Genomic DNA, 24,516 nt, shown 5'->3' with positions numbered 1-24,516 from the left:
GGCAGGCTATAGTGAAATTGAGTGGTGCCACACACTGAGGGAATATTACTATTTAGACTTTATTAAATACAAATTTGGGCTAGAGAACAGAGAATCAAGAATAAGGGGACAAGGGAAATACAAATCAAAACCACAATGAGATACCACCTTATAACAGTTAGAATGGCTAAAATGAACAAGACAGGAAATAACAAATGTTGGCGAGGATGTGGAGAAAGGGGAACCCTCTTACACTGTTGGTGGGAATGCGAACTGGTAAAGCCACTCTGGAAAACTGTATGGAGGTTCCTAAAGAAGTTAAAAATATAGCTACCCTACGACCAAGCAATTGCACTACTGGGCATTCACCCCAAAGATACAGATGTAGTGAAAAGAAGGGGCACCTGCACCCCAATGTTCATAGCAGCAATGTCCACAATAGCCAAACTGTAGAAGGAGCTGAGATGTCCTTCAACAGAAGAATGGATAAAGAAGATATGGTTCATATATACAATGGAATATTACTCAGTCATCAGAAAGGATGAATACCCACCATTTACATCAATGTGGGTGGAACGCGAGGGTATTATGCTAAGTGAAATAAGTCAATCAGAGAAAGACAATTATCATATGGTTTCACTCATATGTGGAATATAAGAAATAACACAGAGGATCATAGGGGAATGGAGGGAAAACTGAATGGGAAGAAATCAGAGAGGGAGACAAACCATGAGAGACTTTTGACTTTGGGGGAAAAAACTGAGGGTTGCTGGAGGGGAGGTGGGTCGGGGAGATAGGGCAACTGGGTGATGGTCATTAAGGAGGGCATGTGATATGATGAGCACTGGGTGTTGTATGCAACTAATGAATCAATGAACACTACATCAAAAACTAAAGATGTACTTATATGTTGGCTAATTGAATTTAAATTTTAAAAAAAGAATAAGGGGACAAAATAAAAGTAGAAAATTACTGCTTATGGAAAATAATAGAAATAATGGAAAAGTGAAGAAGAAATAAGGTTGAAGAGAGGTTATACAGGCTTCATGTTACAAAACAGGAACAGAAAGTCATGTAGATATTAAAACTGAAGTAAAGTTAAAATAGTGCTACTAAACTGGAAGATCATAAATATATAGCTTGTCCAAAAACATTTATTGATGTGTGTTCAATGAAAATTCCATTTACCCACACCATAAATGAATATTCTCAATATTGTGATTATCAAAATATGATGATAAAAATGACGACAATTTTGAATATTTGCCATGCGTCAGATACTTCCCCTCTGTTATCTCGATACTATTTTACCCCATTTTACAATAAGAAAGCAGAGGATTAAATATCTTGCCTGTTTGTATTCCAGAACGCATGTCCTAGAGCCAGCTCCCACAGGCTTCTGAGAACTGTCTATAGACTACGCTTCCCAGAGCTACCACTGGCAGCTGTTTGGGGGCAGTTGAAATTAAACATGGTGGGGATATTTAAACTATGAAAATTGGCAAACACTTCAGATCAGGGATTCCCCCCCCACCCGAGCCAGATGACCATGTAGCATATCATTGCAGTGACTGTTTCCCACTGGGACAGACTGCCTCTGACAGACATTCTCACAATTCTGAAGTTGTTTTTTTTTTTTAATCCCTTAGATTCTTGACATAGCAGAATCAGAAGAGAACACTGAAGGCTTAAGTCAGTTGGGTGTCTATACTAGAAATAAAATTATGACGGCTCAATATGAATGTTACCAAAAAATTATGCAAGATCCTATTCAACAAACAGAAGGTAAACATGACTTTTTAATTTTAAATGCATTTGATATATTTTTAAAAGAAAACGACTCCACTACATCATTTATGGGTTCCTTAGGCCCATTACTAAAAATGGGTTAGTTGTTAGCTTTCCTGACATGTGTGCATTCTTAATTATATTTGAGCATTTTATGACATAACTTATCTTGCTTCTTTTAAAAAATTCTAATAAAAGTATGTGTAACAGGAATATTTTTAGTAACATTTTTTATGGTACAAAGATATTTAAAATATCAAATGTGTGTCTTGAATTAAATTGGTGGCTGTTGATCTTCAGTTCATGTAATTTGTATTTCTTTTTTTCACAAGCTGCTTGATAGGAGTTTGCACAATAAAATTATAATTTTTTTTGTATAATGTGCTTTGCATAATACATTTAGTAGCAATGCTAATGAAGTCTAAGTGCTTCTGTTTCTATTAAGATATTCTTCAGATATTTTCGTAACATTACTGAGGGACTGCTAAATGCCAGATGTCTGCCTTAATTCTGAAGATACACAGATGAGTAGCACAATTAGAGTTGCCAGATTAAAAAAAAACAAAATCAAAAATCAAAACCAAAACCAGGCCCTGTATTTTATCTGGCAACACTAAAGACAGGGTATATCTTCAAAATAGAAAATGCAAAACTCACAACAAAACATAGCAAAATGTAAAGACTTTTGATATTTCTGAATTATCAATGGAAACAAAGATCCTAAATTTTTTGGAAAAATATTGGATGGTATAATATATAATGCTTCTTATATAAACAAAATGTTAAAAGTAGGGTATTATTAATATTTATAACGGACAAAATGAACTTGCTTGTGAGGAAAAAAGTGATCTTCCCATGCTGGGCAACTTTTAGAATCTTAATGAACAATTCTTCTTAATGAAGAATCTACTGAACAATATAATTTGCTTATCTTTTGAGAAGTATTTAGATATATCTATCCAAACATTTTTATTATGAGGAATTTATTCAGTTAAAAATATCTTTGAAATATACAGACAATGACAAACTATCTGATATTATGTCAATAGGGGCTAAATTATCAAGTACATGAATTGTATACAAATTCTGTGTTAATCCATCTGGCTTCTCACTTTATTCCATTAAAATCTAAGTGTTATGAGCTTAAAATGATTGAATTAACCCCTTCCAGATCATGTAGATATATGTAAAAATAGGCTTCAAATCTAATTGTCAAACAACAGGAATATCTTTATGAGATAATTTTGTGATAAAATAATTTTAGAATCACTGCATAATCAATCTTCCTGTTGAAGCTTCATAACAGACTTTGTAATTTTAAATACTCTAGAAAGTCTTGCAATAAAGAACTGTCGTTATTTTAACTTTGTGCTTCCCCCATTTTTTTTTTTTTTTAAGATTTTATTTATTTATTTGACAGAGAGACATAGCGAGAGAGGGAACACAAGCAGGGGGAGTGGGAGAGGGAGAAGCAGGCTTCCCGCCGAGCAGGGAGCCCGATGCGGAGCTCGATCCCAGGACCCTGGGATAATGACCTGAGCCGAAGGCAGATGCTTAACCGACTGAGCCACCCAGGCGCCCCGCAAATCTTTTGACCATAAAAACTCTTTTAATGGAATACCTATTCCTGTCTCGCTCAAATGCCATACAACACAGTTTGAAAGTTTCTGACCTTCTAATCTATCATACTGCCAGTGTTGTCATTAATTAGATAGAATCTTTTGGACCAGTGATAAGGACTTGTTTGAGATGCTTTCTATCAGGGAATTCTCTGATAGGCCACAAAATACATTTTATTTAGTAATATATGAATGCAGACTATTTAAATAAGTGTTTGAAAAATCACAGGAGGAAAAAACTGAGATGACCTGAGTTCTTTTTTTAATGAGAATTATTTATACTTTCAGGCCAGAATTTTCCTACTCCCGTGAAGGTTAGATTGATTCTGAGATTGTGGCACAAATCTGTTATAAATAATAAACATCTCATTCAACAGTCGGGCTTCTATCTATGAGTGCTTGCCTGACAAGGTGGAAAATTATTTTCTTTGATTATAGACTGTTACAACATTGGAACACTGGTCATTTTATTTCTCTATGCCTTTATAAAAACATTTTTTCATGTAAGAGGTACTTTCTCTTCAGGTTGGTAAAAGGAAACTGTGAGAATGTTAAACACTCTACTTCGTTTGAAAAGTAAAGGAAGGCAAGTGAGAGCTAGAATTTGGTAGAGGGGTTTAAATATCTGTTAGGGTCAATGTAGTGAAATGGGAAATGTTGGAGTGTCCATTTTTTTTCCAGAAAATACTAACACCTTGCCCTAAGAACACAATTTCTAAGATAACACATTTTCTATATTCCCATATTTTTTTTAAATTTTAAGCGTAGGGACACTAAGTAACTACTACCTTTATGGTTAAGGACAACCAGCAAAGACCATTTAATTTATTGAATGAATGGCTACCTTTGAGAATTGAAATTAAAGTTAAACTTTTAAATATACTCTTATAGATATTTCTAAATTGAATTTTGCAGTTATTCCAATAATTACTTGGTGAAAAATTTAAGTAATAGCTATAGCTTTTATAAGATGTCTTCATTTTCAGTCGGTGGTCTGTATTTCACGTCAGTATGAACCCACCAGTAAGACTTTACATCTTCAGGTATAACTAGAGGGACTAGTAATCACTGATCTTTACTCTCCCCTTCAGGCATTTACTGCAACAGAACCTGGGATGGGTGGTTATGCTGGAATGATGTTGCCGCCGGAACCGAGTCAATACAGCACTGCCCTGATTACTTTCAGGACTTTGACCCATCAGGTAAAAGCAGAAATGTATATACAGATCTGCTTGATATTAAATAAATCCTAAGTTAACTAAATTACCATTTTCTTCTTTCCTTTTCCTTTTTAATTTTAAAGAAAAAGTTACAAAGATCTGTGACCAAGATGGAAACTGGTTTAGACATCCAGAAAGCAACCGAACATGGACAAATTATACCCAGTGTAATGTTAACACACAGGAGAAAGTGAAGGTATGGAATACATATAAACGGAAATGTAATTGATACTGTTTAAAAAGTCAGTTGCTGATACAGTATTGGAGAAAATTTGCTTTGTGTTCTATTCTATTGTAAAGTCTTTTCATAATATACTTTGAGAAAAACAACGGAGAAAAATCTTTGTGGAAATAATCATTCATTCTGTCATGACGTTGAGGAAGCAATCCTGTTAGATAATACTGTATTTACAAGTCAATGTGTCAGTATTGGAGTTTCAGACTTCCCAAAGAAAACATACTTTAAAAGTATAAGAAAAGGGAACATTTCATTGGTACTGGAATTTTGAGAACTAAGTTCAGGAATTGTGCTCAAGTAAACAAGGGAAGCCCAGCAGGGTTTAAACAGCTCTCTCTGTCCCTCAACAGAAGGCTGTCCTTCCGACTGGTTGCTAGGTTATTCTCGCTCACATTCCCACTTTTAGCACCATACGTTAAAGTCAAGGTTAGTCACAGTTTGTCACAACAATTAAGCTTTTATAGAAAGTGCCTGCATATATTTGCACATGGGGGAGCACAGAGGAAGTTTGTCAGTGATTGAAACTGAGTCCTGAAATCTGACTTCCACTTCCTGCTCTTTACCAGCTAGATGCCCTCAGGCAAGCTATAACCCCTCTCTGCCTCAGTTCCCTTGTGTATAAAATGAAGATAACAATAAACCCACCCTCAAGGTTTTCATAAGGATTGACTTAATACAAGAAAAAACTTTAGAAAACTACAGGCATAGAATAAGCACTTGATAACTGTCAGCTATCATTATAATTATAAATCATGTATTCTTTGCTTATTCAGAGAAGGGTTTAAAGAGAATTATAAAAATACACAATAAAATGGTAAGTTACAAATAGATGGAATACAGAAAAATAAAAAAATCAAAGCAGATCAGAGGCTCCTATAATTACTATATTGAGATTTGTCTTCGAGTTTCAAATTGTCAAAGGAAAAAGAAAAACCCAGTAGGAAAGAAAGCCTTACCTAAAGAAAACACACAAAAATAATTACATAGCATTTGATTTAATGTGCACAAAGTGACAGAGTGAAAATTGTCAATATCTTTCAAAATATAAAATGCTAATTTCATATATTACACAACCTAGATCAATAAAATTATTCCTTCCTATCATATGACTTCTAATTTCTTTTTTTTTTAAAGATTTTATTTATTTATTTGAGAGAGAGAATGAGAGAGCGTGAGAGAGCACCTGAGAGGGGGGAGGGTCAGAGGGAGAAGCAGGCTCCCTGCTTAGCAGGGAGCCTGATGCGGGACTGGATCCCTAGACTCCAGGATCATGACCTGAGCTGAAGGCAGTTGCTTAACCAACTGAGCCACCCAGGCGCCCTGACTTCTAATTTCTTAAATAAAAAGGGCATATAATTTATAAATTTTGATGTCACTTGATAAATTTGCATACACTCTTCATTCCAGATGTATTCAAATATCTAATGCAAGCTAAATGGTAAGGCTATCAGAGCACATATTTTTAAAAATACAATTTATTCTATTGATTTGAGCTTATACACATGGAGGATTATATTACTGATATGAGCTTACTTGTTTTTTTATCCACACAAATTGTAGACTGCACTGAATTTGTTCTACCTGACTATAATTGGACATGGATTATCTATTGCTTCACTGCTTATCTCGCTTGGCATATTCTTTTATTTCAAGTAAGTACATGTAAAATATTTTTTAATTTACAAGTTGTCATTGGTGAATGCAGTGCCATGTGCATGTTTATGTCATGTGCTGATAAAATATATGAAATATAGATGACATAACATTTAAAATAAATTGAATGTTTAAAATAATTTGAAATATATTGAACTTATCTTGACTTTGTAAAATATATAGAGCAGAGATTTGTGAAAATCTGAAACCCAACTTTACAAAATTAGTAGACATATAAAAACGAAGTCATGTAGTGAGAAGAGAGCCAAAATCATTATGTAAATCCATCTGTATTTGTTTTAGAAACTGTCAAATATTATAGGCCTTCTTAATTGAATTTTCAACTTTTAGGTCAATTTTTGTGTCAGTATACATGGTACATTACAGAAACTGGTATTTTGTGTGAATAATGGCAATGGAATTTAATATATATTATTAAATCTAATAATCTAAATATATTATGGTTAGATTACTTTTCTTGTTTGGGAGGTCATCATTAATATAGTTAACTTATATTTTGAATTTTACTAGAAATTTACTTCCTTTTTTTGGGAGGGAGAGTCAACTCCAATTTCTTGATTTAACCAATCAACAAGTGATGTTTTAAATTAATGGGAAGGAAATTCCAAAACGTGCATACAATATTTTACTCATTAACATGGTTTTCATAATTTTGATCACCACCAATAATTACAGAATGCAGTGTGAAGAGTGAGTAGCTGTATTTCATTGTATCTTCATTACGATTGTCATTATCTTCCTCCTCTTCCTCCTCTTCCTCTTTCTTCTTCAACAATTGTCTTGGAACATTAGCAGCTTCAGAATCAGCTAGAGTAGTAGTACATCACAATAATCCAAACCCAGAAATTATCAGGCAGCTGGATGATAGATACATATGTAACTAGAGCACCAGCTTTGGCCCACAGTCCATCAAATATTCAGAGTATATTGAATAATATATGAACCAACCAACCATTGTCTCTCATGGCTTCAAAATCACAGGATCGAGAGATTGCATCAGAATTGCTGTTTTTGGAAACCTGTGCCTTTTTAAACAACTTCAAGATGAGTTACTTTGAGGAATCCACATAAGTACTTTTTAATGGCACTTTTGATTTATAACATTATCTAGGCACCATTAGAAAGTGACTTTAAAAAACTCCCCTCTGAATAAAGCTAATTAAGCATTTGTATACATTTTTATATTTGACATGTTTTCTTTAGTAAATTATGTAAAAATGTATCAAAGTCAGTTGAAAAGAATTTTTATCCTAAAATATGGAAAACATTTCTTAAGGAATTAAATTTACTATACTATATTTTGCAACAAGTTATCAAAAGTTTCTTGCTCAAAACAAGTTGCCAGTTCTCAGTCAATGCCTTTATAATTAGTTATGTCATATCAGTTGCTTATATATAACTTAATAAAACTTCATGACTTTACTCTTAAATATATTCTCTCCTTACACAAGATTTTTGAATAAATACTGTCTCTGGAGTAGGAAAAACTTTATTATGATCGTATAATAGATTAAAAATATCTGTTCTAAAAAATAGAAAATAAACCATTTTCCAAAGTAATAATTTTTATTTATTTATTTCTTAATTTTTTTAAAGATTTCAATTATTTTTTTGAGAGAGAGAGTGAGAGAGAGAGAGAGAGAGAAAGAAAGCATGAGCAGGGGGAGGGGCAGAGGGAGAGGGAGAGGGAGAAGCAGACTCCCAGCTGAGCAGGGAGCCCACAGGACTCTGGGATCATGACCTGAGCTGAAGGCAGATGCTTAACCGACTGAGCAACTCAGGCACCCAAAGTGAAAATTTTTAAATAAAGTCTGCTGGTCCATAGTGATATATAATTTATGCTAATTGACAAAGTGAAGCAATGTTGCTGATGCTAACAAACTTATTGGTAAAATAGGGTAATGAAAATTAGTTAATGTTTAGTGACTTTAAAAACACAAAATGAAATTAAAATTTCAAGTCTGATTTAGTATAATAAAATGACTAAACAGTTTCACAAGGATATAGTTCATTTCTTATTCATGAAGACAGAATCTTTACAATTTAAAAATACAAATTGTCTAAATTTGAAAATAGAACTCTCTTGGCTCTTAGAACTAAATAATGCAATTAATTGCCATTAAATTTATGCAGTACTCCTAGAACTCAGATTTTTAGTTTAAGAAAATTACATATCTACCGCACTGTACATACCATACAAAAACACAGAGAGAATTAATTTAAATGTAACTAATATTAGCTAAGTTTCTTTTTCTTAACATGAAAATTCTTACAACTATGACTGACTATAAAGATCAGCCTCTATCCTAAAGGCATAAAATAGAAATAATAAGAGTTGTTTAATACTATTTCACAAATCTTGGGGAAAAGTTACAAGTTTTAACTATTTCTAACCTCAGGAAAAAGACTTAATTAAAAACAAACTATAATCTTGAGAAACAAGACTTGCCCTTAAATTTGCAATACTTTTTTAAAAATTCAAAAACAATTTAAGCATGTTACTTAAATAAAGGAAAGAAATATATACACTTGTAATTTTAAGATTCTATTGAGCACCTGTAACTTTAATATCCTATTGAGCAATTTCTTACATTTTTGCAGTTTATTTCATATTCATTTGTTTTTACTGTTTTGTTATATACAAAGTGTGTTAACTATTTTTATAATTTAGTATTATATAATTCTTTCCATGTACCTAAAGAGTTTTTAAAACTCTTTAGTTTATTATTTAGTCATTTAATTTGCTAAATAATATTTCATTTAGTAAGTCGACAAAGGTTTATTAAATTATTCCTCTATTTTTGAGCACTAATATTACTTCCAATTTTTCCTATTAATAAAAAACACTGCAATGGACATTTTCAGACATAACTTTTCCCATATTTCACACTATTTTTTTAGGCTACATTCCCAGAGACTTGGGATTTCTTGGTCAAAGGGTATATGTCTTTTTATGGCTCTTGAAATACATTATCTTTTTTTTTATTATTATGTTATGTTAATCACCATACATTACATCATTAGTTTTTGATGTAGCGTTCCATGCTTCATTGTTTGCGTATAACACCCAGTGCTCTACACAGTACGTGCCCTCTTTAGTACCCATCACCAGGCTAACCCATCTCCCCATCCCCCTCCCCTCTAGAATCCTCAGTTTGTTTCTCAGAGTCCACAGTCTCTCATGGTTCGTCTCCCCCTCCGATTTCCCCCCTTCATTCTTCCCCTCCTGCTATCTTCTTCTTCTTCTTTTTTTTTTCTTAACATATATTGCATTATTTGTTTCAGAGGTACATATCTGTGATTCAACAGTCTTGCACAATTCACAGCGCTCACCATAGCACATACCCTCCCCAATGTCTATCACACAGCCGCCCCATCCCTCCCACACCCCACCACTCCAGCTACCCTCAGTTTGTTTCCTGATATTAAGAATTCCTCATATCAGTGAGGTCATATGATACATGTCTTTCTCTGACTGACTTATTTCGCTCAGCATAACACCCTCCAGTTCCATCCACGTCATTGCAAACGGCAAGATTTCATTCCTTTTGATGGCTGCACGATGTCCACAATAGCCAAATTATGGAGAGAGCCAAGATGTCCATCAACAGATGAATGGATAAAGAAGATGTGTTATTTATATACAATGGAATATTATGCAGCCATGAAGTACATCATCTTAAAAATGTCTCAAAGTCAACATGTCTGAAACAAATCCATAGCATGTACCTCCTCCTAAGCAAAGCAGTTTTTCTTCCAGAGTGACCCATCTTTGAGAATACTACTACCAGCCATCTAGTTGAATTAGGAGCAATCTGTGGCATCTTCTCAATTTTCTTCCTTGTCCTTCTTCCTCAGACTCTGCGGATTTAGCCTTGCAACAGCCCTCCAATCTATGCAATTTTTTTTCATTTCTACTGCCACCACCATCACCCTAGTGTTATCTAGCCTCAATAAATCCCCTTCACCACCTTCATTCAATTCTAAACAATGCAGCCAGAATATTTTCAAAGCTTTAGATCAAATACAGATATGATTTTGTCATCCTTTGCTTTAAAAATCTTAAACTTTCTACTGTAATTTATATAAAATCAAAATCATTAATGTATCCTATAATTGAATATCTTGCTTATCCTCCCACCCCAGCCTACTTAAATGTATTCAACTTTCAGATCTAAACTGTAGCATCAGTTCCTCAGTGAAATCTTCCCGAATTCCTTATTGTAACATTACTAAAACGCAACTAGTTACAGTGGACATGGAGTAAATTTTTAATTACCATTTTAGGAGGCCGACCACCTATCACTGTAGATTTAAGACTAATACAACTGAGACCCTTTAGATTAAATAATCTCTTTATTTTCCACGTAACAAGTCAAAATTTACAAGCACATTAAATATCTGAATGACATGAAGTTAAGCAGCATAGCAATTACATTGCATGCCAAAATCAGAAGTCAAAAAGAGAATAATAGTCCCGTCGTATACAAAGTCCTAGGGTTCCAAACAAGTTTGAATTTAGCAAGGATGTAAATAAAGTCCCGCACTAATTCTATAAAGTCAGATGTAAAATTAACAAAGCTTCTTCGTGAAAGAATCTGTGACTTAACTGAGCAAATGCTTGCTGTGAACTAATGAGGCAGCAGTGGGACTGCCTAGTGAAAACAATGCTACAAGCCAGAATATACCAGTAAATGCAAAGTATTAAGTTCCAAATCTCTAATCAGACCAGTCCTTTACTCTGGCACTATGGACTGACTTTGTAAGAGGAAAAGGGGATGTTAAAAGATTTGGCTTATCACAACAGTGAAGCAATTGAAGAAAATAATGTCCACTGATCACAGAGTCAAGGTACCAAAAATGTTAAGCCAGAAAAAGACAAAATATAGGGGCATAATAGATGACTTCAAATCCAAATGACTGTAATTGGGAATAGAATTTATATAATAACATAAAAAAATTGGCTCTATTAAAAAAATATAAACAATTCTGACAGCTAAACAAAACAGAATGAACCAGCAATTGACCAACTGACCTTCCTGTCACTCAAGAAAGAAATTAGATGTCAATTTATCAGGAATTTTAAAAGGGGGGATTCCCATACTGGGTTAGTTCATAGCTAGTCCTAATGTTCTGTAATGCTATTTCCAAATCCAAGTCTATGAATGCGCAGTAATTTAGTAAAGAGGATTAGAATGAAAGAATTAATATTTTTTACATCAAAATACATAATTTCAGTATCAGGGAAGTTAGCATTTGTGGAAGTATTTTGCAAGCTAAGAGCAATCTACACAGAAAAACTTTATTATTGATTAGGTATTTCAAGAATATCTGGTTCAGTATTTTTATATCTGTATTTAGGTATGTTTTATTTAAAAATGCAAACACTATTCAATCAATACAAGTAATTTTAATTTTTGCTTGAAGTCTTAAAATTTAAAACTTTAGAATCTATTTCCTCAATGAAAAACCATTTTTTTAAATTGGAATTATGTATATATATGCAAAGTACTTTAGCTTTAAAGATAGAATCTATAGACTCATACCTCATTTTATTTTATTTTATTATTTTTAATTTTCTAAAAATATTTTTATTTATTTATTTTAGAGAGAGACAGTGTGAGTGGGGAGAGGAGTGGAAGGGGAGGGAGTGGGTTGGGGAAAGAATCTCAAGCAGACTCTATGCTGAGTGCAAAGCCCTCCACTGGGCTCCATTCCACAACCCCAAATCATGACATGAGTCAACACCCAGTCAGGTGCTCAACTGACTGAGCCACCCAGGCCCCCCACATACCTCATTTTAAAAGAGAAGCTAGAAATTTCTTGTTGCCCCAAATATTGTCCTCATATTTCAATATAAATAGGCCTTATCTTTTTCAGAAAGAAAGCTAGTTTTTTAATTGAGATTACTATATGCAATAAATCCGTGTATCTATTATTTGCTAAAATTTCCGTGCTTTTATAAATGATATCTAGCATGCTACATGGGCAAAACCTTGTTAAAGCAAATGAGTGTCTTGCCGATATATGGAATTTGGCCTCTACGTTAAAGAAAAATTAAGGTTTTCAATTAATTACATTGCTTAAACTTTATGCAGAAAGTACAATTAACTGTTCAGTCTCTAGTGAACTTAAAAAAATCTTTAATGGTGGTTTACCATGAGAAACGTTAGTGGATAGTGTCATACAGTAATTAAAACTGTGGGATATATTCAAATTTTGCCATCACCACTTACTAATAGTGTGGATTTAGCTTGATTCTGCTTTTCAATAAGCCTCAGTTTCCTTATAACGAGTCATAATGTTGTTTAAAATACTGGGCAAAGAAGACTTACATAGTATCTGGCGTATAGCAATCTCTCAATAAAGGGTAAGAAAGAGGTTCTACTTGTGTCATTGGACTGTATCCAGCATGTAGGCACAGAGACCGCGCCCACTATCTCGTCATCTAACGTTACCCCTATCTAAGAGTAATACAAAGTGGAGGAAAAAAAAAAAAAAAAAGCTGTGGCGGTACAAAGAGCTACAGGAAGACAGAGGAAGGAAAGACTCATTCTGACTCAGAATCAGAAGATTCCTAAAGCGATAATCTCACTGAAATAGGGGTTAAATAATGTGTAAAATTTCAATAGGTAAAAATCGTAAGCCACAACCAATGAAGAGATTACCTAGTCCAACACCTAATTCTCTTTATGTTCTAAGTAATTAACCAAGTTATCCACACTTCCTCTCAATCTGTGTTCTTTCTGCTTGGTTTAGTAATTTTATTTGACTTTAATTGTCATTTAAAAATGGAGCACTTGAGGGGCACCTGGGTGGCTCAGTCGTTAAGCATCTGCCTTCGGCTCAGGTCATGATCCCAGGGTCCTGGGATAGAGCCCCGCATCGGGCTCCCTGCTCAGCAGGGATCCTGCTTCTCTGTCTCGCTCTGCCTCTCCCATACGCTTGTTCTCTCTCTCAATGAAATCTTTTGAAAAAAAAAAAAAAATGGAGCACTTGAACAGAAAGAAGTAAAACTACAAATTAATTTTTTTAAATTATACATTCTCAGGCTTTACGTAAAACATGAAAAACCCTCTTCAAGTTAAGACCCAGGTATAGCATTCGAAATCCTTTTTTATATGTCTAGACATCCTGACTCACAGAGAGTGCTTAAGAGTATGTTTTCTAGACAGGCACCTTTGGTCTCAGGTACCACCTCTGTCATTCGCCTGCTCTGAGGCAACTTCTTTCGTTTCTGTAAACCTCAATTTCACATCTTAGTCTATCGATATCTATATCATAGATTTGGCATAAGGACTAACATAGTATATATTCAGTGTTAAGTGGAATGTCTAATTTGGAAATGTTGTCTATTATTGGCATAGTTATCACTTTTTCTTATTAGTCCATTAAAATATTTTTACATAAACATTTAGCTCTGATAGGCACACTATATCAGTAGGCACTTTAAAAACAAAATTAAAGAGGGGCACCTGGGTGGCTCAGTCGTTAAGCATCTGCCTTTGGCTCAGGTCATGATCCCAGGGTCCTGGGATCGAGCCCCGCATCGAGCCCCGCATCGAGCCCCGCATCGGGCTCCCTGCTCAGCAGGAAGCCTGCTTCTCCCTCTGCCCCTCCCCCTGCTTGTGTTCCCTCTCTCGCTGTGTCTCTCTCTGTCAAATAAATAAATAAAATCTTAAAAAATATTTTTTAAAACAAAATTAAAGAACATAATTTTTAGTATTGTATGTATCAAATTTATAAAGAAATTGTTTTAATGTTCAGGTAGAAAAATAAGTAAACAGTGAATGAAAAATTTTATAAACAAATTAGTAGTATAATTATATCAGAAAAAAATTATGCTTAAGTAAATTAGTCAAAAATAATGAAACTTTTGGGCGCCTGGGTGGCTCAGTCGTTAAGCGTCTGCCTTCGGCTCAGGTCATGATCCCAGGGTCCTGGGATCGAGTCCCACATTGGGCTCCCTGCTCGGCGGGAAGCCTGCTTCTCCCTCTCCCACTCCCCCTGCTTGTGTTCCTGCTCTTGCTGTCTCTCTCTCTGTCAAATAAATAAATAAAATCTTTAAAAAAAAAAAAAATGAAACTTTTTATGCCCACAAGATACCATCTAGCTTACTCAGTACTTGAAACCATATTAAAGAATTTGTAGCCTTTGATTTTAAGACACTTCTACTATATACTCCTCAAAACTATCTACCAAAACAGTAAAACCACCATCTCCTAAAAACAACCACCCACTGAACAGCAAGTAATGGAAAGAACATCACAAAGTTAGTTCCGTGAGAGCACAAATCATCTCTCTTTTTTTTTAAACACATTCCAGGGCTTATAAGGCCTTGCTCATAGTAGGCACTTAATATATTTTTGAGGAATGGAAGACATGAAGTGATTTGGAAGCTTATTTCTAAGACTGACTTTCCCATGACTTATCTATGACCTTGGACAAGTCCCTTGAGTTTGTCTGTTCTTTGTTGTCTCCATTAACAAAGAAAGGCATTAGAGTAAGACTCCTTAAAATTCTAATTAGTAGGAGAATCTGTGTAAAACAATATAGGTTACTCTGTAGGTAGATTGAGGGTAGACCAAGACCACCTCAGAAAATAGTGAATTGAATGGTTAATAAAGCACGTTCAAATAATCAAGAGCACTAGAAATTTTAGCTTTCTTCCCACCAACCTGGAAACATCCTATAGGAGTTGATGTTTTACATGAAATCATTGTGTACTGAAAAGCTACCAATATCTTTTTCCTGCTTCTTACCCCAGTTCCCCATACTGTAGTCTCTCTTGCTTAGTCTTCGGTAGAGGTAACATTTTTTGTTTTCTGTTAATTCAGGGTTACTGACCCATCCTAATAAAAGCCAAGAACCAAACAAAAAAGTTGATTTAGGGTGCTGTTTGTTATTTTTATTTAGAGAGAGAAAAGAAAAAGTCTCCTACTCATCCATGCTTTAAATTAGAAACAGAGAACTCAAAACACTATTTACCAGATATACTTCAGTTTTATATTAGAGCCAATTAAAGGAAAGAATCAGAGTGGGAGATAAAAAGAAAGGGAACCAAAAGGGAGGGGAACAGAGAGAGCTTTGGGATTTGCCAAGCCCTAAGAGGCAGTGACTCTTACTCATAATGATCCTTAGAAAAACAAAGCACAACCCTTTAGATAAAAAAAATAAATAAACTTTACCAGAATTAGTTATAAATTATATTTTAATTACTGTTTAAAGTTTGAGAGCATAGCAAATCTTGTTTTTACTTTCAACCCAGATAAAGGGCTCTATCTTCTTGCACATAAAAGAGCACATATAACATCTGACTTGTATGGGGAAAAAAATGGTTCTTTTTATTTTTTGACAACTTAATTTTGCTGATCTTTCAGACACTGATTCCAAGTAATTTCAAAGCCAAGTTGCACATTTGCAACTATATAGACAATGATGTAATTTCTAGGTAGTTGAGATAAAGTCCTAAATAAAATCCAGCAAAAAATCTATCCAGTTGATAGGATAAACTTTCTTAATAAAATAATCCTTTAATGCGTGTATTTCTACTTTTCAGGACAAGTGATCCAAATCTCACCTTTTTTCTTAGATCATATATGAATATATTCAATCAATATTATGAACACTTATCTCAATTCCAGTTTCTTCATATATCTCTTGAACTAGAACAAAGTATAGTTTTTCTTCTTTAAGCTATGAATTTTCTCCTGAAAACTGTTCATGATTCAATCTTCAAATCAATTTTAAACAAAGCTAACTATTTAAAGAAATCCTACATAGGAATATGGAGAACAAAAAGCCTTACTCTACAAACCATATCCTGATGTTTTTGTTTTGGCACATTAGAACTTTCACTTATATAAGTTGTTTAACACCTGGTAAATATGCCCCATCAGAGGTTTGACAATGGCTGAGTTCAGAAATAGTCATCAAGTGGTCCCTGAATAGCATAGCTCTCAGTGTCTACCAGGATCATCCTGGTTTTCTCAACTCTTTGGTACATTTCACTCATTGTAAGTTTGTTATGCAGTATGGTTTTAAGACATATTTTATTCTGCTTTATGCATCCCAGGGTTCCTTCAGCTTAACATTGAATATTGGTTAATTAACCATAGTTTTTCATGTAATATTTTATTAGATCATACTCAGTCTATTTCCAAATTAATGAATTTTGATCAATGTGCTGAAAAATCCATCCCCCATAAACTAAACACGGTGAGAACTGAAAAGTCTTGGTTGGAAAGCTTTGGATAAGAACAGAGTAGTACAAGAATTAATGGATTTACTCTAACAAAAACCAGTTCCACTATAATATAATTGCTATTACTGGTTTATGGAGAAGAGTCCCAGGTATGGAATTATAAAGTAAATAACTGAATTAAAGATTTTGGACTTATTTTAAACAGAAAATTTATTATTTAAAGCTATAACGGAATGTTAAAGATCACATATTTCTGTTAATATTTTTGATAAATATGCAACTTCTTTATAAGTGTAATCTATTTTGCTTGAGCAGGTTGAAACATAAGTGCTATTTAAGCATAACTAAATTTTCATGGGAATAGAATGACAAATCATTTTAAGAAAACAAATGATCCATTGCTTGAGGTTAAAACGATAGTCATTTGAATGGATTAAAATTTCATGATTTGAAATAGAGAACATAAATAATATAACATTTCCCTCCTCAAAGTCATAATATATTTTGCAATTTGGTTTTCTACTATTATGGGCACAGTTTATTGGGTTAGACTGTACCCACAGATATGACTATATAATAGGAGAAAGCCAAGTAAACTCTCCAAAGTGTAGCATCTTTTTAGTAGTTAGGAAAAACAAAAACCAGACATGACTGGATAGTATGCTGCTAACGTTAGCTAATAGAACATTAAAATGTAACACAAATGAGTATGAGCTTCAGAATCAAAAAGTCTTTTAGTAAATTATGCTCTTTAATTTTCTTCATCTTAGAATAGGAAAAAAAAAACCAATGTGGAGTCTTGCCTTATGCATTTATTCACATTGTTCTTCGTGCCCTGTAAAAACTCTAAGCTTAATTTTTTTTTGGGGGGGGGGAACTCTGACTCAGGGTAACTTCTTAATCTGCTTGAAATGCTTTTCTCCCCTATCTGCTCCTGTTTCAGTTCTATCTTGAGTCTCCCCTCACTCTGGCCACAGTCTTTATCTATTTCTTAATCCTATTTTCATCTCTAAAAAGCATATAACACTATCAGGAATTATGTGATGTAATTTATGTATTTACCCTCTATTGTTACGTGAATGACATCTATATTATTCAGAAGTGTTTCCTCAAAATCTAGAAATAGTGCACAATATATTACTTATGCATCAGTAAATAGTTATGTGATTAAATAAATATTAAGAGACAAAAGCCTTACATTTTCTTAAAATGCAACATGCAAATTCAACAGATCACTTAATAGGTTTGTAATCTCGAGCAACTTAAATTCCATTTTATTAAAGGATAATGACACTTCAAGGGGTTATTATAAGACATAATGAATGTGAAGTACTTATCTCTGTGTCTGCGATATTCTAAAAGCTCAATATATGGTGGCAGCTACTATTATGAATTTTACCTCTAAAATTTTGGGGAGTGTAAGAATCACAGGCATTCAGAAAACCTGACTATTTCTTCTCTTGGTTTCCTGCCCATTAGTAGACCAGGAAGAGCTCTTGCATGGGGCAGCTCACACATGACAGAAAGCCATTTGGCCACACAAAATGTGCCCATCTATTCCTTATGCAGCCCATATTCATATGTTACCTTAAATGAGGAGCCGTGAAAGGCAGGGACAAGGGAGAAGGGAGCATGATGGAGTAAAAGCAACCATTTCCCTTCAGAAGGACATTCATTGATCACCTTGCTTGAAACACTCTTGTACTCTTTCTAATCTGACCAAATGGATCACCATCAGCCTTCAAAGAGAGCTGTTGATAGAGGTTATATCCGCCTTGTGTCATACCTAACCAGGTGAATCCATCAACTCAGTGCTCCCTTCAGTAGACAAAAGATAGCCATACTGCTTTTCCTTTTAATATATTTATTGCTTTCGGCCTACTTTTTTTGGCAGTGTTCCAACTGGCATGAGCTTTCCTCCCAGATACATGGTTAGTGTTTTCTTGGGAAAAGAGCTAAGCATTAAGAAATTAAATTAAATACACTAGCATAAGAAAGCAGTACTTTGTAGCCTGTGCAGTTCTTATATTGCTTGTATTTCCTCTTTTTGTTACTAGTTTTGTTCAGGATTAGTATTGAGTGAAAGTAGTTTGGAAATTTCTATCTCCAGTCAAAACCAAATGGGTAACAAAGGCAAGTATTTTGTTCATACTGTGGCAGAACTTTGACTATGGAGCAGCATAATACTTGGGGCCGGTATGGGGCACCTGGGTGGCAGTCGGTTAAGCATCTTACTCTTGATTTTGACTCGGGGCATGATCTCAGGGTGGTGAGTCTGAGCGCTGTGTTGGGCTCCATGCTCAGTGGGGAGTCTGCTTGAGATTGTCTCTCTCTGTCTCTCCCCCCCCCCCCATGTGCTTACCTGGTCTCTCTCAAATAAATAAATAAATCTTTAATATTTGGGGCCTGTATGATAATGAAAGTGGTAATTTGGAGACAACTCTGGGAAGGATGAAAGTCCTTGGGAGATAATTCAGGTGGCTTGATCTATTGCTCTCCATCAGAGAAAATTGTCTTTCTAATGCTAAATTCTTTTGCTTTGTAGCAAAAAGATGGCAATTCAGTGTTTCATTGTACTACTTAAAATATGGGCAGTTTTAGATTACTAAGGTGAACCTTGATGCTATCTTATTATTTGTGGGAGAAAATCCTTAGAGAACTTGATTAAAATCAGCCATATGATAACTAGGTTAAAAAAATAAGAGCTAACTTAACATGGGTGAGATATTATGTTAAGCACTAGACCTGATTAATCTCACTTCACCTTACAGCCAATCCTATGAAGTACTATTGTTATTCCTATTTTACAGATGCAGAAACTAAGGATCAGAGTTCTTAAATAACTTGCCCAAAGTCATAGTGTCAGGAGGTAACAGAGTCCAGATTCACTCTCAGGCCAGGTTTCAAAACCCACTTTCAAGTATGTGTATAGACTGGATGCTACCTACTCCTAATTGTTCCAAAAGATAACTGAAAGACATAGGTACCTTATACATGAAGAATAATGGTTTGTTGACATGCTTACATTAACTGCCTCTACTACTCTGCTTGTCAAATTGCATACTGAAAAAGTATCCTAAAATAATTATATGTAAAAATATGAAATGGAAACAATCTAAACCCACAAACCACATTTTCTATTCTGTGGTTATGCTCAGATAGAAAGGGATATTATAACTTATAAAGAAAGCAGAGAGTTTTTTGTAAAACATTCTCTAAGAGTATAAAACAATTGTTTTAGTATTTTGAGTAAAATAAGCACATTTTAAAACTTAGAGTAGGTGAAACTGGTTTCAGGTTAACATTTGAAAAAATACCTGGATATTTTTAGGGTTTTATTTAAACAAACCAATGTGTTTACCAAGTACATATTTTGGTTTCCATTTACCAATTGATTTTATTCATACTGATGAACTTACATGTGTTAATATGTTTAGAGAAAACATTATGCTTCACTAGAAAAATTTAAGCATCTTTACCACTAGACATTGATAGAAAACGTATGTCAGATAGCATCTGTCTGCATTTAAGTTGCACAGAATGTGGAGGAAGAAATGGAAGAAACTCCCCCCATAGGCTAATATTATAGATAGTTGGACATATTTACACAACACAAAGTGAATTTATTTTGCAATGGTTCAGTTCAACAGAACAATACGAACAGCTAAACTGGATATCAGGGTTTCCAAAGCAGAAGTCTTTGGTTTGAATTATATAGGGTGGATTATCTATGTTGACCATATTTTGTAAAACACTCAAAATAAGCTTTATGTCTCTGTTTTGAAATGATTTCATGTATCCTCTTAAGTATTTGTTTGGTTTTTATATTAAATATTTTATTTGTAATAGGATTTCATTTTATTATTTCAAAAGTTTGCCCATAATATGGCATTATTTTGGTTCTCAAAGGGGAAAATGCAATATATCCATTTATCACAGAGTAAGAGAGTAAGAAGCAATTTCTTTTTTGCTGGTGGACTCACAATAACTACATCTTTAGAAGAGCATAGATGCCAGAAGCTCATTTTTAGGTCCTTAACTTTCAAACCAGATTGAGGTGTGAGCAGTCACCAGAAAAAGTGGGAATTCTGAGAGGAACAGAAATATACACTATCATAGAGGAGAAAAGGAAGTTTAAGTGCACACAAAGAAAATTAAAATTGTTTTCAACTAACTACAGTTAGCATTTCATTTTACTTATTTTTAATCTTTGCACATGTGAATATTACAAACACCAATAGTCATAATATAAATGCTACTCATTTTGCATTCCTTAGCTCATCTTTAGGCTCTTCTATCATGAATTGCTATTTTTAAAAGCCTTATTCAGTGTTTGTTTTCCTTCATTCCAATTTACTCTTTACAAACATTTCTTATTTGCTGTTTGAGCAAACTCTCCCAGTGTTTTGGTCATAATTTTAAAACTATGAAATATTATTGTTTATATATTATGTCTTAACCAATGAACCTAAATATAAGTGTGTTCAGCAGAAAAGGGCAAAATATCCCAGCTAAGGAAAACATTTTTTATTTTATTTTTCCCATGGTGGTAGCTGAGTTATTCAAATACTGTTATGAAAAAAGTACATATTTGCATGGGTTGGCAGTTTTCCCCTAGACAATAGTTGGCACTCCACAGACACAGAGTAAGCTCAAGGAAGGCATTTAAAACTAAGACCACATAGACGAATTTTATATGTTCATAATGTGAAGAGTGACCAATTATAAAAAAACAAACCATTCATGATACAAATGATCTGAAAAGAATATTCTTTACTGAACCTCTTCTCACATTCATTAACTTTGTTTGATCCCTGCCTCTCACACCTCTCATACACTGCAAAGTCAAATCAAAGACTCTCTAATACGAAAATATGAGCAGCTCTCAGAGCTGTTCCTATTTTGAAGGACTCCAGCTGCACTTCACATACTTGTCGTATACGACTGTCTTATGCTCAGTTGATTGCCCCAGAGCCATCTCAGTCATGAAGTCTTTCATCGTTTCCCTCATAGCACCCACTTCTGTGGAAGGCATGTATTGAAAAATCAGTAAATACTGGTTTGGACTGAATTCACTTCTAGACCCTTTAAAATACTAAAGCTATATATAAAATCACAGATCTATAGCTGGAAGAAATTTCAGAGACAATATAGCTTAAACTTTGCATTTTTAAATATAGAAAACCTTGGCATCCCAGCCTAACTATAATATCTTGGGCACATGGTTTATTTAGGATAAGGTGATACAGTGATAAAATTAAGTTAAAATCTCCTTGAAGTTCCCAAAGTAGAAGTCATTAGTTTGTGTTAAATAGGGTGGGTTATCTAGGTTACCCATATTAATTGCATAATTTTGTAAAAATACAAAATGAACTTTTAAGTCTCTGTAATGAAATCATTCCTGTCTCCCTACATACGTGTTTTGTTTTGATATTAAGTATTCAGTTTGAAATGGATTCCTTTCTATTAGTTTAAAACTTTGCCCATAAGTGTTCAAATAAATGCTTCATGAAAGAGGTAGAACTTGAGTTGGTCTTTGAGCATAGAGTCATATGCAGACAATCTGGTAGAGTAGATGTGGATTCAATCCGAGGAATGGCGTTACTTGTCATTAATAATGACTTTTCCTAAAATTTATTTCTATATGAATATATATTATATATAATATATATTTATATAAAAAATATATAATTATTTCTATATGAGCCAGTTCTTTAATTTTGTTTTATATAGGAGGACCTCCAGTCACAAGTGGTAATATTTTTATACCTTACATATGGCTGGGCCAATTAGAAAGAAAATTCAGTAAAGCTGAACAAACAAACATCATTGGTTGCTAAGTCTATATTTTTATAAATTTATCTATTCTGAATACAATGTTATCTTTCTCATGGTTGGTCTGCATAATCACTACCACACAGAGGCTCTATAAATAGAACAACCATAGACAATCATAAACAGGCTATATAAACAGAACAACCTTTGTGGTATAATGAAAAGAGCATTATCTGTGTAAGATTCTGACAGACAAATCTAAAGTTTTCAAAATTAATTAGCTGTAGGATTTTTTGATCAATTAACTTCACTGAATCTCAGTTTCTACATTTTCAAAATAAATTAAAATATTACTCATGTTGAGACATTCACAGAAGAAATTTATTTAGAAGCCTTGTATGGGCAAATTTCTATTCCTACGAATGTCTACCTGTCCTGAAGCAACTCACTTGCTCTCTTTTAAGGAATTATAGGTTTTCCCTAATTAAGATTTTATCATGAGTCAATCTTGGGGAGAAAAAATAATTCTTCCAGATTTGAAGCAGCTATTATGAATTGTGAATGTATCTTATTTGAATGATTATTAATAAAAATAAAATATTTGGTTTCTCTTGCCTTTTAGGAGCCTAAGTTGCCAAAGGATTACCTTGCACAAAAATCTATTTTTCTCTTTTGTTTGTAACTCTATTGTAACAATCATTCATCTCACTGCAGTGGCCAACAACCAGGCTTTAGTGGCCACAAATCCTGTAAGTAAAATGAGGTTGTGCCCTTAGGTTCAAGAGGTTAGAGGGAAAGAAATGTGAGTGAAAGGTGGTGGTGGGAGGTAGGGGGTGGGGGGTCCTGATATATGTAAATGTGTATAAATACTCATATATATATTTTAAGGTCTGGCATCTAGAGAGTATATGTATCTATATTCCAATCTATAAAGGTAAATACATCTCAATCTTTCCCAAGTTATAAAGGAGGAATACATGTCTTTGCTTCAATTATTTATATATGTTATACATATCTTCACCTCATTTTATGGCTAGAGTCCTCCTGCTGGTGGGACTTAAGGGTTTATGACCATGTGACATTTACTCAATCAAATTTAAAAAATCAATCAAAGCAACTAACTACAGATGTAGTTAGAAACACAAGGCATGAAAACAGAAAAATTTTAATTAAATTATATATTTGGGATCAGGTGACTTTAAATAGTTAATTAAACCGGGGAAAATGAATTGTACATCCCCTATGTAATGTTAAAGTTTCTTAACATGAGACTTTTTTTTTTTTAAAGGACTCTACCAGGTCCTCAGTATCTCAGCAAATATTTATAAGTTGTTTCCTTATAATCCCTTTGGAAGCACAATTTGTTTCTCTTTTAAGTTTTTTTTACTGAAGTGTAGGTGACACAAAATGTTACATTAGTTTCAGATGTACAACATAGTGATTCGACAACTCTATATGCTATGCTTACCACGAGTGTAGCTACTATCCATCACCATACATCCCTATTATAATACCATTGACTATATTTTCTTATGCTGTACCTTTCATTCCCATGACTTATTCATTCCATAACTGGAAGTCTGTATCTCCCACTCCCCTTTACCCAATTTGCCCATCTCTCGCTCCTCTACCCTCCATCCCTGGTAACCATACATAGTTTGTTCTCTGTATTTTGGGGTCTGTTTCTGGAAGCACAATTTTTAGGATGAGTATCAAAAGCTACATAAAAATAAGCGCAGAGACTGTCATAATATAAAAGCCATATTTTAAAACACAAACTAAAATTTACTTATATAAGTGTATATATTTTATGCAAATTATATGCATATGTGAGCTATATTTAAAGTATCTGCATAAATAAAAGCATATTTTCAAGTATTTAAAATTATCTGCTTTCATAATGTTTATAGTATCCATACTACAGTTTTGGATATGGATTTGTGGAGGGGTATATATATATATATATATGGTGTACATAAAGTGGTTTTTTAAAGATTAAGTTATCTAGTAGTAACTAGA

General features: G+C 33.8%; 1 protein-coding gene across 4 annotated transcripts in view; it reads left to right on the top strand.

The window, feature by feature from the left end:
• Window positions 1-24,516, top strand: part of CALCRL (calcitonin receptor like receptor) — a 100,930-nt gene that overhangs the window by 59,647 nt on the left and 16,767 nt on the right. For all 4 annotated transcript variants that reach the window (XM_036073833.2, XM_036073834.2, XM_078071080.1 and 1 more), the window contains 5 exons: window positions 1,629-1,764; window positions 4,478-4,588; window positions 4,690-4,802; window positions 6,405-6,496; window positions 23,120-23,246. In XM_036073833.2, coding sequence (XP_035929726.1) covers window positions 1,629-1,764; window positions 4,478-4,588; window positions 4,690-4,802; window positions 6,405-6,496; window positions 23,120-23,246 — 579 coding nt within the window. The remainder of the gene's footprint in view (window positions 1-1,628; window positions 1,765-4,477; window positions 4,589-4,689; window positions 4,803-6,404; window positions 6,497-23,119; window positions 23,247-24,516) is intronic.

The sequence above is a fragment of the Halichoerus grypus genome, chromosome 4, assembly GCF_964656455.1.
Source record: "Halichoerus grypus chromosome 4, mHalGry1.hap1.1, whole genome shotgun sequence".
Taxonomy (NCBI): Eukaryota; Metazoa; Chordata; class Mammalia; order Carnivora; family Phocidae; genus Halichoerus; species Halichoerus grypus.
This window is presented reverse-complemented; position numbering and strand designations above follow the sequence as displayed.